The sequence below is a fragment of the Boleophthalmus pectinirostris genome, unplaced genomic scaffold, assembly GCF_026225935.1.
Source record: "Boleophthalmus pectinirostris isolate CB_2022bp ecotype Guang Dong unplaced genomic scaffold, ASM2622593v1 HiC_scaffold_10, whole genome shotgun sequence".
Classification (NCBI taxonomy): domain Eukaryota; kingdom Metazoa; phylum Chordata; class Actinopteri; order Gobiiformes; family Gobiidae; genus Boleophthalmus; species Boleophthalmus pectinirostris.
In genome coordinates this window covers 18,371,528-18,388,015 of record NW_026570971.1, presented here as the reverse complement: position 1 = coordinate 18,388,015, position 16,488 = coordinate 18,371,528, and the positions used below count along the sequence as shown (strand labels likewise).

At 38.9% G+C, this 16,488-nt stretch overlaps 1 protein-coding gene across 1 annotated transcript; it reads left to right on the top strand.

The window, feature by feature from the left end:
* The first annotated feature begins 346 nt into the window (after positions 1 to 346).
* Positions 347 to 6,053, top strand: gnmt (glycine N-methyltransferase). Its single transcript, XM_020919622.2, has 6 exons — positions 347 to 761; positions 1,958 to 2,085; positions 2,173 to 2,286; positions 2,379 to 2,521; positions 3,429 to 3,550; positions 3,886 to 6,053. The coding sequence occupies exons 1-6, from the start codon at positions 547 to 549 to the stop codon at positions 4,055 to 4,057; spliced, it is 894 nt and encodes a 297-aa protein (XP_020775281.1). The 5' UTR covers positions 347 to 546; the 3' UTR covers positions 4,058 to 6,053.
* Positions 6,054 to 16,488: the final 10,435 nt, after the last annotated feature.

Here is a 16,488-nt window from a genome sequence, read left to right as displayed (position 1 = left end):
GGGGTTGCAGCCAATCACATCAGGAGGAGTTACTAGGCCCTAATTTGTTGGAAGGCATCATAAATGCCCCACACTGAGTTATACAGCAGCACGTAATATGTTAATAATCTCAAAATGAACTTCTATTTTTAGATCAAACCATGGAAGGTCTCTGTTAGCTGATAGGCTAGTTTCTTTCTAAATGGTGGCAATAACTTCAGATTTGTTCTCTCTCTACTTTGTAAAATTGTATTTTGCACATTTAAGTTGTTCGAGTTTAAAGAGGTAAACCTAGATCCATGAGGTAAACGGAGCAGCCGTAAACACGGAAGTGGAGGTGAACTTCCCCCTTTTACAGCCAATGAGAGAGTAGGCGTGAATCTCTGACTACGCGTCATTGGGCTGAAGTTTTCTGCCTACTTAGCTCATATAAATAATAACAAGTGAAGGTTAGCATGTGGAGACATAAGTGTGCACCAATAGCTCGTTGGTAGTGTGGCTAAGAAGGCAGCTAGCTGTTGTTTTCACACTTGTTTAGGTCCGTCTCTGAAGACTGTTGGCAGCAGCATGTCGTTGTCGGTGGACAGCGTGTTCAGGACCCGCTCCCTCGGTGTGGCCGCGGAGGGTCTTCCAGACCAATATGCCGATGGGAAAGCGGCCAAAGTGTGGCAGCTGTACATTGGGGACACTCAGAGCCGCACACAGGAGTACAAGAGCTGGGTGGTGTCGCTGTTGAGGGAGCACGGGGTGAAGCGTGTGCTGGATGTAGCCTGCGGAACTGGGTAATTACAGTTTACGGAGTGAACGTGAACGCCTCATTGAACTGCATTGATTATGTTCTGTAATTTCGGTGTATCGGCCTCCTGATATTTCAGCACACATGATCTCTTATATTAACTGTGAATGTACGATCACAAGGGCTACGATTGGTATTGGCATTACTTCGATTTTATTTTGGTGTTGTACTTGATGACCTAAATACTGCGTTATTGCAAAACCAGCTACATGAACCATGTACCCAAATAGATGTGCCAACTATAGCTTATGTACAATAATGGGCCAATGCATTTTCAATTAAAAGCTATGGCCACTGCGTAATTCCTGTTACAACCAGCAGAACTCCTGACAAAATCAGGATTAGGCCACAGAAAAGTGAATGAAAAGTGCAACGTAGCACCAGTCATGCACACTCTGGGCGCAGCGCTGGTACAATGTTTAGACACGTTGTTTGTCAATCCTGGAGTGTCATAGTTCCCACTGTACTGGGAGTGATAAACCAGTCGGGCCACCACCACATTACATGGCATTATGTTGTTGAGGTTTTGGGCTGTAAAATTATTTTACACTTGTTATTTATGGACTTGGCATGCAAATAAACCAGAGGCAGTGGTGGATCAGTCTTGTAATTTGTACTTAAACTGGTTTGCAGCAGTTGCATCTCACCCTGATAGTATATCTGTGTTTTGGACCCACCAGGGTCAGGGCCTACCAACACAGCACATCTCAGTGACCCAATTAATGGGAAAATGGAAGGAAAATCTATTATGTGTTCTAGAAGTCGTATACTAATAATCATCTATTAGTATACGATTTTTTAGACTTTAATAAAAAATGTGTTACATTGTTAGATGGTCTTCTAACACTGGCCTCTACAGCAGGAGTCCAGTGCACCAGTTTACTAGAAGGGCACATGCTTGCAGTGGAATGAGGTTACAACTGGCCTTACTATTTTTAGTGTTACATATATTTAACTCAAATTAGTGAAGGAAAGAACTTTGAATCCCACTCCTGAATTCAAAGCTCAACAACTCCTCTGACAGCGTATTTTATCTCATAATAGTAAAAATAATTCTACAATAAGTGAGTAATTGAGTGAGTGGTATCATTGGTATTTTGTGGCTTAAAACAGTTTTTGTATAAATATACATCGTTCAAGTTGTTCAAGTCAGTCGATTTATTTGTATTTTCTTCATTGTAGAATTGACTCCATTATGCTGGTGGAGGAGGGCTTTAACATGACGAGTGTAGATGCCAGTGACAAAATGCTCAAGTATGCACTGAAGGCAAGATGGGAGAGACGAAAGGAACCTGCATTTGACCAATGGGGTACAACCAATTTCAATATAATATCATTTTTTCCAGTATACCGTGATATTGTACTTTTATGTGAAATTATGGGCTTTTTGTTCCTAGTGATTGAGGAAGCCAACTGGCTAACATTGCCAGAGGATTTGCAGAAACCAGGGGATGGCTTTGATGCTGTTATCTGCCTTGGCAATTCATTCGCTCATTTACCAGACTTTAAAGGTATAAACCAAAAAAGCACATTTTCTCTACACCTCTTTTCTCCTTCATTGTGTAAATATGTAATTGTGATTGTTTGTATTTGCTGGCATTAGGGGACCAGAGTGACCATAAATTAGCCCTTCTAAACATTGCCAGTATGGTCCGACCAGGTGGAGTTCTCATCATTGACCATCGTAACTACGACTACATCTTGGAGACTGGAAAGGCACCTCAAGGCAAAAACATTTATTACAAGGTAGATACTTTCTGTGGTTTTGTCTGTATTTTGGTATCACTTAAAGGTCCTATATTACACAAAATTGTCATATTGAAGGTGTACAGAAGTTAAAAACACAATGGAGCACTTCCTGTATTACCATATGACATCACAAGGTGGTACAGTGTTTTTTGTTTGAGACAAAAACACAGTTTAAATATGCAGTGTTTGTGAATGAAACAAAACACAACTCCAGGTCTGTTTTTGATGAGGAAATATACATAGAAAAAAATACCATAATGTAGGCTCTTTAATCTTACATGACGAATAAGAGTTACAATTATTAAACCATATGCTAGATTGACTTTCATATATAAAACAACATTTATTGTGAATATGACAGACTAGAGAGGAGAGAAACTAATATTAGTATGTAAAAGATTCAACAGTAGGAAACATTTTAATGAAGGAAATTAGTTCATCTACAACATGTACAAGTGCTGAATTGTAATGTCCATATAATAATAATAATGATAAGAGAAGAGTACGATTAATAATAAGAATGCATTGGATTTATATAGCGTCTTCAAGACACCCAAAGCTAACTGCTCTCTACGGCATGACATTTAAATCTCTGGAGACAACAACATAGCACACACATGTTGTTTATTTACAATGTTTTTCCAGACTCCATATTGTTTAATCAACTAGTACGCTCTCTCCAGCTGGAACTCCTAAGCATAAATACTAAGTAAACTTCAAGATGGTGCAGGAAAATCCACTTCATATACCATTATAATCCCAGTCTGTTCTCATGGTCCCACTGCGTTCATCTTCTGCCTCCAAAAACTTTGTGTACATGCAATTATTTTATCTATAGACATACCAGCTCCAACTTGACCTAGAGTATATTTTGCTGTTTAAAATGAAATGTTTTGTGTTACAGAGTGATCTAACTCAGGACATCACTACCTCTGTTCTATGGGTGAACAGTAAGCCTCACATGATCACTCTGGACTACACCATTCAAGTGCCTCAAGAGGACAACCAAAAGGTTCCGGAGCTCAGGTAAAACTTTTAAATGTGCTCATTGTAACATGTTGCCTTTATGCAAAAATGACTCATTAATGTTTGTTTGAATGCAATTTACATGTGTATAAGGATAGTTAGAAGAATTGGCTACAAGTGATTATGGTTATAAACATTGAAAACTGTAAAGAGGATTCGTATACACGAGATGTAAATACAACTTCCATCTTGTTTATTTGAACTTATCTGCACTCTAAAACGCTAAAGAAATATTGAATAAACTTTCACACTGTCAAAGTTGCCAACTTGCCAGCTGCTATCATTGCTACAATATTAACGTCTGTGAGAGTTTCTAATGTGTCTCTGTTTTTCAGTAAATTCCGCCTGTCCTATTACCCTCACAAACTGGAGCAGTTCACAGGCCTGCTCAACGAAGCTTTCAACGGCAAACTGGAACACAATGTCTACGGAGATTTTCAGACCTATGTCCCAGGCCAGTCCAAGGCCCCCTGCTACTTCATCCATGTCTGTAAGAAGACAGCTTGAGCTTGACCAAATACAAGGCCTTCATGAAGATGTTACTTTGCAGGTTGGGATAAAACAGGGATTTCATCAGTCCAAAACATGTGGTCTTAAAAAGAGACTGTAATACTGTAGTGTAGGCTACATTACATTTGATGTAGTTGCAGTACATTCAGAAAACAATCGAAAGTGTTTTTGTTTTTTGTTTTCATGATTACGCACACAAATCATGACCTGAAGTTTGTACCAAATCAATTTTTGACCAAATATATTGTGAGCCCTTTAATCTGAAAATATCCATTATTTTGTGTGCTTTTGCCTTAGGAATTTTTAAAACTTATTTGACCATCAAATGGTGCTGGATATTGTGGAGAAGTTCATTTTAGGGTAGGTTGTGCTTGTTTTTTTAAAGTCTTACTGTAGTCAGTACAAACATATAAACTACATACCCAAGGATGACTCTGCAACTTCATGTTCGGGCAGGGCATCTTGTGTAGTTCTTTGTGGATTAGTCAAACCTACGTGCCAAGTCACGGTGATAAAACAGTCGTCTTTATTTTGCATAAATCATTTCCTCAGTTACAGATCCACCTTTTGTAATCCAGTTTACATAATCTTGTTTACCTTTTAATCCGTGGAGTTATTGAGAAACTAAATGGCAGGTGATCAGATAGCAGACAGTATTATCATGTTCATGTGAGTTTGCTCTAGCCATTTTAACTATTCAAAGATGTTGTTATAATTGATACATACTGGTTGCCTTATGTCGCCTCTGCTACTTCTCCAAAGAACACAAATCACTGTACAGAGCATTTTAAAAGTGGTACAAATGTGATAATGATTTCTTTTTTGCTATTTTTGGAAAAATAATCATTTCAAGTCTTATTTGAAGTTTAAATTTTGTAAAGGTAAAGAATGCATGATATAAATCATTTAAAGAATAAGTAATTGTTTCTGAGTTTGTTTTTTGTTGATACATTTAAAGTAGCAAGTGCAGACATAAAGCAGTACTGAAAGCATATTTATGTTCATTTAAGTCTTGAGTGGAGATTGTTCACTGGGCACAAGAGGGCACTGTTGCACTGCTTAGAAATACACGAAAAAACATCGATCAATAAATGGCTGAAGTCTTATCAGATTTGTAGATTTACAGTTACATTTTTAAATGTAGTCTTTGAAATAATTTAATAAAGAGCTAATTTCAAACTGGAAGAAAAAGATGATGGAGAAACAGTCTAGTAGCGAAAATAATGCATTTTAGGTTTTTTGTTTGTTTGTTATAATTTAAATTTATTTACATGTATTTTTATTTGGTTAGTGTGTAACTCATTACAGTGTACATCAGTGTGATGCCTATAAAATAAAACATTCAGTATGCAGAACCTCACAGTCATCACAATATCTCCAGTGAGATAAGCACGTTAATGGACATTCATCTACAAAATGAATACAACATGTTGCAGGAAATTTAAATTCCATCTCCATACACATTTGCCGTTCCCTCTCTTTCTTTGGTCTCTTAACTGAAATGTGGGCTACTATCAGACTGTATGGACGTGCACAGCTTTAATATCCAAAACAGATGTGAGGGAAGAATTTGCCAGATGTGGCTGCTGAGGTTTTAGCTTTGCTCCAGGAGAGTACAAAGTGGTGAACCATGACTGGCCTGGCTTCACTGAGGGAGAACATTTTCAAAGCTTGTCATTGGACAAATCAAACTACTATTGCTTTTTGAAATCTCCATTGTTTAAGCAGAGGGCAGTGCCATTTAATACAACCATTTATGTTGCATTCACTTGGTCATTGTCGTGGTTTAAAAAATAACAGTTGCCTTGCTTATAAAGCTGTTAATAGTTAATAATTTATTTTAGGTCTGGTTTGGTACAGCCTGTGATAACTTAGATGTATTCAAGCAGGAAGTCTCACTGGTTGATGTTACAGTACTTTTATTAACACAAAAGAACTGTCTTGTGGACATTGAAAAGTCTCTGTAACTGTGAATAAAGTTCTGCTACCTTTCTGTGAGTAGACTTGGAAACGTTAGCAGCACCATTAGCCAGTCACAATATGGGTGTTGATAAGACAGAGGTGTGTGTTAGCCTCCAGGTGACAATTGCCATCTAAATATACACCCCATAAAGGTTTACGTCACCTCTGCTTTTACAATGTCTGAAGTCCTTTGTGGGAATTTGCTCTTTTACAATCTATTGTTTGTTTTTATGGGTTTGGGGCCCTAAGCATGGACTGTATTTATACTGATAATAAGAAGAAATGGAAGAAAAACTGTGAAAAGCATGAATTTTCATCATATAGTCCTATAGAATCCCTGCAAACAGTTGGAACAGTTTAATCTACATAAATTTCTCTTTGAAAGTTTTGCGTGCTGATCTCTGGTTGCACACAAGGGGGCACTGTTTCACACCATTTCTGAAAATAGCTCATTTTTAACAGTTTGGATTCTGAAGAAGAAATTTTCTTTTTTAAAGTTTGACCTCTGAAAAACATTCATCAAAAATATAATAAAATAAATCACCGTGAGCAATACTTTACTTTAACTTTACTATAAGGGTGTCAGCAGCAGACATACTACGTGGCCCTTGGATTGAAGTACTTTATTGAGACATAACCAAAAAAATACATCTGTAGTTGTTTTCCATTCGCCGTGGCCAACTATCAGTCTTATTTCAGTAGTTTTATCATTATGTTTTTATGCTCTGAGAAACAGAACTGTGTCTTGTCTCGTGGCCTTGCATAAACTCACTGAACTGCTTTTCTCATCCTCCTCCCACACAATATAAACATTTCATTTCAGAATACTAGACAAATGCATTCTTCATATCCCCCATGTACAGTATACATTTGGAGGCATACACGCGAGCGAGACTAAGGAGTACCAGATGGCTCCAATGGTCATAAAATAATAGAATTTACAGAGTAGCTTGTGAGGCAGCCACTTCTAGGACTGTATACATGTCATGAGTGCACAGCGTCTAAGGGCTTTCTAGCAATACTTCTTCCTAGCCAAGTTTGAGGTCTGTAAGCGTTTATTGAGCCATTATAACACATGAAAAAAAAGGCGGATCACACTAAGAAATGTATCTCAGTTTGGGATTTTCCAGACCAAAAGACAGGCGTTTGAATGGTTTGTGTTGCCCTGGGGAATAGGCTTATGCAGACTGAACCGTGTGTGTGTGTGTGTGTGTGTGTGTGTGTGCGTGTGTGTGTGAGCGGTTTCAAGAGGGCCCACCGAACAATAAGGTTTGACGATTGAAGGGAGTAAGCTGGCAAACTGCCCACTGCTGGACAACACTTTGGTTGTTTCTGCTCCTAAACAAATACATGAGGTTTCACTGACACACAAAGAGCGCGGGGGTAGAAATGGCCAAGGTACTTTGAGATTGTAATATAGGCTACTGATGTGAAGTACAAGTATTTTTCAAACTATAAGTTGCACTTTTTTCATGGTTCGGGTGGTCCTGTGACTTATATATTAAATTTTTACACTGACAGTCGCGAGAGGCTCTAGGCTTGTGTGTCAGTATCTGCTGCTCCTATTACTCTTGTACCACTGTCACTTCACTCTACTGCGCATGTATCCTGCAGAAAGAGCCTCTGTCCTGCTGCAAGTAGTGAAATATTCAGTAATTGAGCAGCAGAAAGAAAGTTTGGAGAGAGCAAGAAACATGTGAGGAACTGACAAAAGTGGGGGATGAAGAACACAGCTTCACGGTAACCGGGAGGGAGCACCATGTAACTTTCTTGAAAGTCATTGGATGGATTGACAAAGCCTGGAACATCCTGTTGGGATTCAGAAACGCCGGAATAATTCTTACTGGAACTGATGCTGAGTCTGACGACAGCTACACAGAAGAGGAAGTGGCGCTCCTTTTACCTCCGGAGGTCACGGATTTGCTCAGAAGTGACACCGAGAATGAAGAATTCAATGGATTTAGTGATTTGGAGTGAGATGGAGAGTTTGGTAAACTTGTTCTGTTCTGTTGTTTATGTTATAGTTATCTGAAGAACTGTTCATATGTGACATTAACAGTCTGTTGTTCTCTGTTCTATTTTTGTTACTATAACTTGGCTTTCAAGATGTTGGTTCCTGGTCTCTGATTTTATAAAATACATTTCCCTAAAAAAGTGCAGTGCGACTTATATATATTTTATTATTCTTCATTACGCATTTTTCGGCTTGTGCCACTTATACTCCGGAGCGACTTATGGTCCGAAAAATATGGTACATGTATTTGTATTAAAAGATCATAGCATCTGAATTGAGTCTATGTAAAGATGCACTATTTAACTATTCTGTAGGATCTGCCACCTGCTTGTCTCCAGAGAGATGTCTGAAATATTCCACTGTATGGCAGCAAAGGTCCTGTACTACGGTAAATTGACTCGTGTGAGCTTTTAACCATGTTAGAATGTTGTTACTTCCTCAAAAACAAACATGGAGTTGTGTTTTGTTTAATTCGTACATTTGAGCAACTACTTACTATTGGTATGTCTTTAGGGATGTAACAGTAACCGAAATATCATGATATCGTACCGTCAAAAGTCTCACAATAATATGGTGGACTGTCACAATATATCAAATTACAAGTTTCTTTGTTTAAATACATGGTTTTATAGAAGCAACAGCTTATGAACATCGGGAACTACATATCCCATGATTCATTTCAGTGCAGACAATATGAAGTTATATGTTTTTGAATTCTTGGGATTTTGACAGAAATAATTTGCATCAAAATCTTGTCAAGGTATTTTAAAAGCAAAAAAGTGTTCCATCTATAATTATATCAGCCTCTTCAAAATATCACAATAAATATCGTATCGTGAAATGCATATCGTGATAATATCAAATACCAAGAGATTTGGATATCGTTACATTCCTACATGTGTCATCGTCAAAGCTCAAAATGCTCTGTTTCACCTTATGATGTAAATGATGAAGCAGTAATTTTCAAGTTAACAGATACTTTTTTAGCTTTTGTTCAGTAATAATTGGCAATTCCAGGGCTGAAATTAAATGATAATTCAATTCAATTAAAAGAGTTTGTGTGTTAAACATGTGTGAATGAACAAAACACAACTCCAGGTATGTTTTTGATGAGGAAACTACATTATAACAGACCAGAAAATAGCGTAACATGGGCCCTTTAAACTCCACCATGGAAAGTTACAGGTCAGATCTGTGGAGAGCTGATCCCACTCACTGTAAGAATGCATGTTTTTAAAGTATTTCTAATAGTCAATGATAACATACCTCTAACTGAATTGACGCAAGAGTTCAATCTCAACCAGTGAAAGCATTAACATCACCATGGAGACAAGCAGAAAACTAACATAGTGCACCTTTAAACTTTTGTTACTTTTGAGTTACTCTTGTTTCGCATATATGGTTGGTTTTCGTCTATTTCTGGTTATAAAGAGACAAATGTCACCTCTCTTGTCTAAGACCCTGCTCCAAGAAAATGCATGTTCATCTCCACCTGAGAGCATGAAAGAGCCAATGAGATCTTTGCAGAGGAAACATGTAGAAGGTGTCACCTGACAGACAGCCCTGTAGGTGCTTTAGTGACAGCCCACGGAGCACATGCTGAGGAAGTCTATTATTTGGAGCCTCTTTGTCTGAGAGCTGTGAAGGTTTAGGCAGAGGACATGAGAGGTCGCTCTGTGGATAGAGACAAAGTAAAACATTTCAGTCATGTGGACACAGGCTTTGACATGGCTGTTGTTAGGACTTAAAGGGACAGTTCGGAATTTTGGACAGAGAGCCTCATTTCCTAGTTAGCCAGAGTGTTGCAAATGTGTGGAAACACTTTTTTAAATATTTCATTCAGTTTTGCAGAGGTCACTGGTGCTAGGCTAGTGCATGTCAATGGCCATAGTTATCCTTACCCACTCCACAAAACACCCAAAGCAAATCTATTATTACACCAGACTGTCCATGTAAATATGTGTTTATAGAATAATGTTTGAAATAAAACTAACCTTGTATTGCATGAATCGTCGCATGTTGAGGGACTATTTTCTCATATATCAGTCTGCTGCTGCCAAACTTTCTATCAGGAAGTACAACTCACTGCTGCTGCTGCTGCTTAGATATAAATCCCTAAAAATGCAAGGTTGGTTTGTTAAGATGGGGAGCTTTCACACCTCTGGACCTAACCTGGCTACCACTATTGTTCTCTTGTTTGTTTGTTTTGATTTAGGTTTGAGGATGGAGTTGTAAATAGGAGACAGATGATGTCTGAGTCCTCCATTTCTGTTTAGAGAAGGATTCTCTTTCTTAACAAAAATAGCTTCTTTAAGTCCCCTCTCAAACCAGTTCTTTTCTCTGGCTAAGATCTGTACCTCACTGTCCTCAAAGGAGTGGCCCATGGCTTTTAGGTGGAAATGTGCGGCAGACTGAGGTCCACTGCTGCTCTCTCGTCTGTGTTGGTACATCCTTTTGTGGCATCCAATGTAGCGCTCACTGCAGTCTTCACGTATTCGACCAAATAAACTTTGTCCAGTTGGCAAATTTAATTTCTCCTTTACCATATGAGAAAATAGTCCCTCAACATGTGATGATTCATGCAATGCAAGGTTAGTTTTATTTCAAACATTATTCTATAGACACAGACATTCACATGGAGAGTCTGGATAGATTTTCTTCGGGTGTTTTGTGGAGTGGGTAAGACTGTTTTTAGTGGCAGGCTAACTATGGCCATTGACATGCACTAGCCTAGCACCAGTGACCTCTGCAAATACAAGGACTGGATGGAATATTTTAAAAACTTAAAACACTCTGGCTCACTAGGAAATGAGGCCCTATGTCAAAAATGTCAGACTGTCCCTTTAAAGCTACAATATGTAACTTTTCTAGTGGATGATCTATTACCTTGTGTTTTTGCTTTGACTAGAATATTCTTACGTGACCAGCCAGTTCCTTCTACATTTTTCCACAAGCATCTGGAACTGGACCATAGAGCGTGACAAACCACTGTCCTAACTTGGGACACTCCAACAACAACTGCTGCTAATTTGTAGCACATGTCTCTCAAATGTGAAGACATCTGGCCCAAAGAAATCTTGTATAATTCAGAACAAAATATATAAATTCTTTTGCTTTGTTTTTTTAACCACCATAATATTGACTGTGAGTCTTTCTGATCGGTTAATCCGCTGATCAATCACACCCGGGGAGACAGGATATCGCTCCAGACCTACTCATCTTAGTTAAATTTGTGTGGTTCAGTGTGTGGTTCTGTCTAGCCAGGTAAGGAATGTTCCACAGTTTGGCATTTCACTTTTCTTTCTCCATGAGACACCACCATCTAAGGGGAGAAGACCCAGCTCACTGTAAGATTGTATGTTTTTCAGTGTATGTTTTAGCAATGAAAACACCCAAAATGGGATAAATGCTGGATAGATATTACTTAAAAATAGGGCTGAGTATCATTAAGGAGTTGCCGATACGATACATATCTCGATACACAGGCCATGATACGATACATATCTCGATACAGTGCATTTTCGATTCGATATAATATCTTTCAAATCGATTCGATATGGTTCAATAAAAAATAAAGGCTAAATCATGGCTGTGATACTAAAAGTCTTTGTTAAACCACTTCTTGTCCAAAGTTCATATAAAACACAAACATTTTAATCAACAAAACTGTAAAAATGTCAAATGTGTTGCATAAATGAGTTTCCTTTCACTCCACAAGCAACAAAACTGTAGCGCTGTAACAAAATAATTTGATATATTGATACAGCAGCCCACGATATCGATACTGTATCATCACATTAAACGATACGATATATCGATATTCCAATATTTTTGCACACCCCTACTTAAAAACATTCAAAGCAACAGTAACTCAGCTGGTAGAGTTTGTCCACTTATCCAAAGGTTCACAATATTAACATTACTGGTAGAACGGTCATATCCACTGACTCACTGATTGGCTGTTGTGTCATTTGGCAAGACACAATCCATCTTTGGTCTGATTCATCAGACGGTTTCACTTTGTGGAAACCGTCTGACCTCGCAGCATTGGGATTCGTTCGGTCGATGGTAGGCGGGTACTTTTATTATTTAACCAGTCGCTGCTATTTGGTCGTGACGTATGTAATGCACCAAATCCCATAGGAAGAAGAGCAATAATGTCCTTCCCGTTGATAAAATTCACCAAACATTCACTTTGTTCCGGCTTTAAATCCTTGATTTCGGGAATCGTTACCAACACAGAATGTCTGGCTTCATCAACATCCATCTCGACAGTTTTGTTTACTGTTGTGTTATATCACAAAAGGGACTCAGACAGGCGCTTCAGTTTGACATCATGGCTTCACAGCTCTTTGCTAATTGGCCAGTGCATGGTCTACAACTTCCAGGGTTCTGTATTCTGATTCCTGACCTAGTTGCTGGAGAGAAATGAAATTGAGCGAAGGCACTAGGTGTCGCAAGCCTGGCTAGTTCTGTCTGGCCAGGTAAGGAATATTCCACACTTTGGCATGAAGGTTGTATCAAGTAATAAAGTATCGTGAGTGTACCACATGCAATTATTAAATACTGAAATTATATATTTGTTTAAATATTGTTAATGAAGTCACACAATTAATGCCTAACCACTGAAATCTGATATATATGCTTAAAGATACTGCTGTGAAGGTTGTGTATTTTTAAGGGCATTCTTTACAGAGCAGCTGACGTGGGGTCATCCTGGCTGGCACCAAGCCTAAATAGACCTGGCTATAATTGAAATCTGGTGGTTATCCCCATAAACGGAGAGGCTTCAGGGAGGATCCAAGGCGTATACCTGCTCAACGTATCATTTGCATATTCATACTGATGTTTTATATTTGTGGGTGGAGGGAAACACAGGTGTTCAGACCGCCTGATGTAAGTCCTGTGTAGCTGTAGGCCATCAGGGACAGTGATTTGACTCAGCACTCTGTATCAGAATTGTATTGAATAGGGAATAAATTATTTGTGATTTTAATCGATCGATTCCAGTCATTATTTCCTCCAATGGAACATGTTAACAGGCATTTCTCTTTTCTTTCTCCATGAGACATCACCAGGTCAAGTTATAGGTTAGGTCTGCGGAAAGGATGTTTTTTCAGTGTATGGTTTAGCAATAAAAACACTCATAACTGGATAAATGCTCGCTAGATATTACTTAAAAACATTCAAAGCAACAGTAACTCAGTTGGTAGAGTTTGTCCACTGATCCAAAGGTTGGCAGTCCAAATCCCGCTCCCAATATTAACATCACTGGTAGAGCGGTCATATCCGCTGACTCACAGGTTGGCTGTTGTGTCATTTGGCAACACACAACCCATCTCACCCTAGTATATGAACGTGTGAGTGAATGGGTGAGTGGTTCCTTGAAAAACCTGGCCCTTTACCATTTTACCAAAGCAAAACACAACATCTCCAAAAAAGTAAGCACCAAAAACATTACTCAGTGCACCTTTAAATTAACAAAATCTGGACAACTAAAATACACATAATATTTCCGTACATTTTCAACCTTATAATTTTGTCATGTGACCAAATATGGCACAAGCTAAAATTGTCAATAAAATACTTCAACGCTGTCTGTCAAAAACCAAATCACTTGAACGTCGGTGCAGTGTCCGCGGAGCCCGTGCGAAGCCTGATCCCTGGACAGTCGAGTTTGCTGTGGCAGGACAAAAGGGCTGCATCAGGACATATATATAGAAGCAGGTTAAGAGAGGACACCACACCATGCAGATGCTCTGGGCCACTGTTCTCCCCACCCCCACTCTCTCCCTCTTCACCTCATTCTTTCACTCCTATCCTCAGCCATTATTGCTACCTTATGTTGCAACACTGAACAACACTGATCTCTTCCAGGTTGTGTTTTTAGACTGTTTTTACCGTTAACACCTTCATGCTTGAGAAAAAAATACGTGAGATTACTGCTGTTTTAAGACAGGGACATTGGTCGGCGGTGACGATGAAGGGGATGACATGGAACTACCGAGGTGGAAAAAATAATAGGCACTTCTGTTATAATTTTGTTCCTTCTTTAGAAAGTTGTGTTTACTTTCATTCACACCTGAGAAACCTTATTCTTCTCTTACAAGTTTGTGAACTTGTTAGGTTACTCCACGAATTACCAACCAAACAACATGGTACCTATATGTACCTATCTATACATACTGTACACTATTTTCCATTTTGTAGTCCATGAAAATTTACCTACAAGCAGTTGATGCCACCACAGACTAATTTACAGGTTAGATTTATGTTGAAAAGACCCTGATCCTTGTACAGATGTATGTTTTTAGCAACTCCTGTAAGAACAAATGCAAGGTAAGTTTGATGCCATACTCTAGATAGAACATTTCAGGAATCGCTATATGCAATAACATTTCAATTATTCTGTTTAATTCCTTTTTTATGGTTTCATTTATAGCGTTAATTTGGTTTTATTTCAATACGTACGATATGTCACCTGCATGATTCCATGGAAAAAGAAAATTAAAACCCTACTTCGGGGACGTTCTTGTCTAATTCATCTGCCAGTTTCACTTCGTGGAAACCATCTGACCTCGCAGCATTAGGATTGAGTACTTTTCTTTTTTAACCAATCGCTGCTATTTGGTCATGACATATGTAATGTGCCCAGTTCTGTAGGAAGAAGGGCAATAATGTCTTTCCCCATGATAAAATTCACCAAACATTCTCTTTGTTCCGGCTTTAAATCCTCAATCTCGGGAATCATTGCCAACACAGAATGTATGTTTTCGTCTACATCCATCTCGACCGCTTTATTTACTGTTGTGTTGTCACAAAAGGGACCCAGACAGGCACTTGAGTCTGATGTCATGGCTTCACTGCTCTTCGCTGATTGGCATGTGCGTGCTCTACAACTTCCAGGGTTCTTGCAAAATGTCAAGTGTATTTCGATTCCTGACCTAGTCATTGGAGAGAAATTAAATTGAGCGGCGGCACAGGCTAGGAACATTCTAACATAGAGATAGATATGTTTTATGCAAAATAAGTGTTTGTGTAGAAGCGTAAAGTAAAGTAAAGTGGACTAAGGGAGTGTGACGTCACCCATACTGTAGAGTTTGGCTCCAGTCAAATGAAGTTCATGATGATAGGAGCAAATTTGGAGTCAAGTTTCATATTTATTTATGGACAAAACAGCAAAATAAAAACACCAGGATCATGTAGAGCTGGTTAATATGAACATTTTAAGACCAAAATGAAGAGCCTCACTGCAGTAGACACTTTAGAGAGAAGGGATTTTTCTATGTAAAATCAATTAGAACCAGAGTCTGTGGAGCCCAAAGAGCCCCCTTGCTCACTTCCTATTTGAAATACTGTCGATTTACTAGTCTGTGGTAATGACGCATGTTTTTCAGTGCAATAAACACAAGCAAAATGAAAAAACAAAAACAAAACAAAAAAACTACAATTTCTGTTCAAAAGAGATTAATTCCATGTAAAATGTCTGTGCTGCGTGTATCTTGCATCCTGTGAATAGTTTTTTTTTTTTTCTCAGCACAGTCGCAAACATGACTTGTAACCAGTTCAATTTCATGGTACATTTCATGGGCACTCCAAAGCTGTACTCAGATGGAATTAGTCCTTTCATAGTATTGTTTTGGGGACATCCTACACACATTGTAGCTGTTTATCAAATACCAACAGCTCTGCGAACGTTGGTGCATTCTGCCTCACGGAGAGACCTAGAAACATCAACAACAGTCATGGCCTCTTATATAATCTGAATGAAACAGATCCTATGGGAGTCTACTGTGACAAGGATGAAAATCTGACACGACAAAGGACCCGGGCCAAACGGTCGAGCTGGTTTGTTCCCAATATTTGTATCCTATTTATTTGTATTCCGCAGATGTTATTGTAGGGAAACTTGACCAGGCATTTGCACAGGGCGAGCAGAGCAGACAAAAGCTTACAATATGTTTGAAGCTGTGAGGTGAGCTGGATGGAGGAGGAGAAGGAGGGGGGGGTGGGACCTTAGAGGCTTCGGAGCCAATTTGAGGACCTTGTGATGCAAAACCAGTCCTCAGTAACAGACAGTTCCCATGGCAACGGCGGGCTGCCAAAGTTCCTTGTTGACAAATGACAGCTCGGCGCTCCTCGGCACTCGCCCTGGTGCATGTCTGTGTGTGTGTGTGTGTGTGTGCGTGCGTGTGTAAGTGTATGTTATTTTGGCAAGTCCCCATCTTCGCCTCAGGCAGGACGGACAGAGAAAGAAAGAAAGAGCATTGTGTTGTGGGCAGATGTACAGTCACAGAAGCAGCAACAATGTCAAATATGCCCTCAGTGACTCCTAAAAGATATACATCAATGGTGCTGGTAATAAGATTCTTGGCTATAGAATAGAATATAAAATGTATGAGCTGGTCGAAAATGTCATACTGGAAAAAAAAAGTTGTGTTTCTTTCTTTTG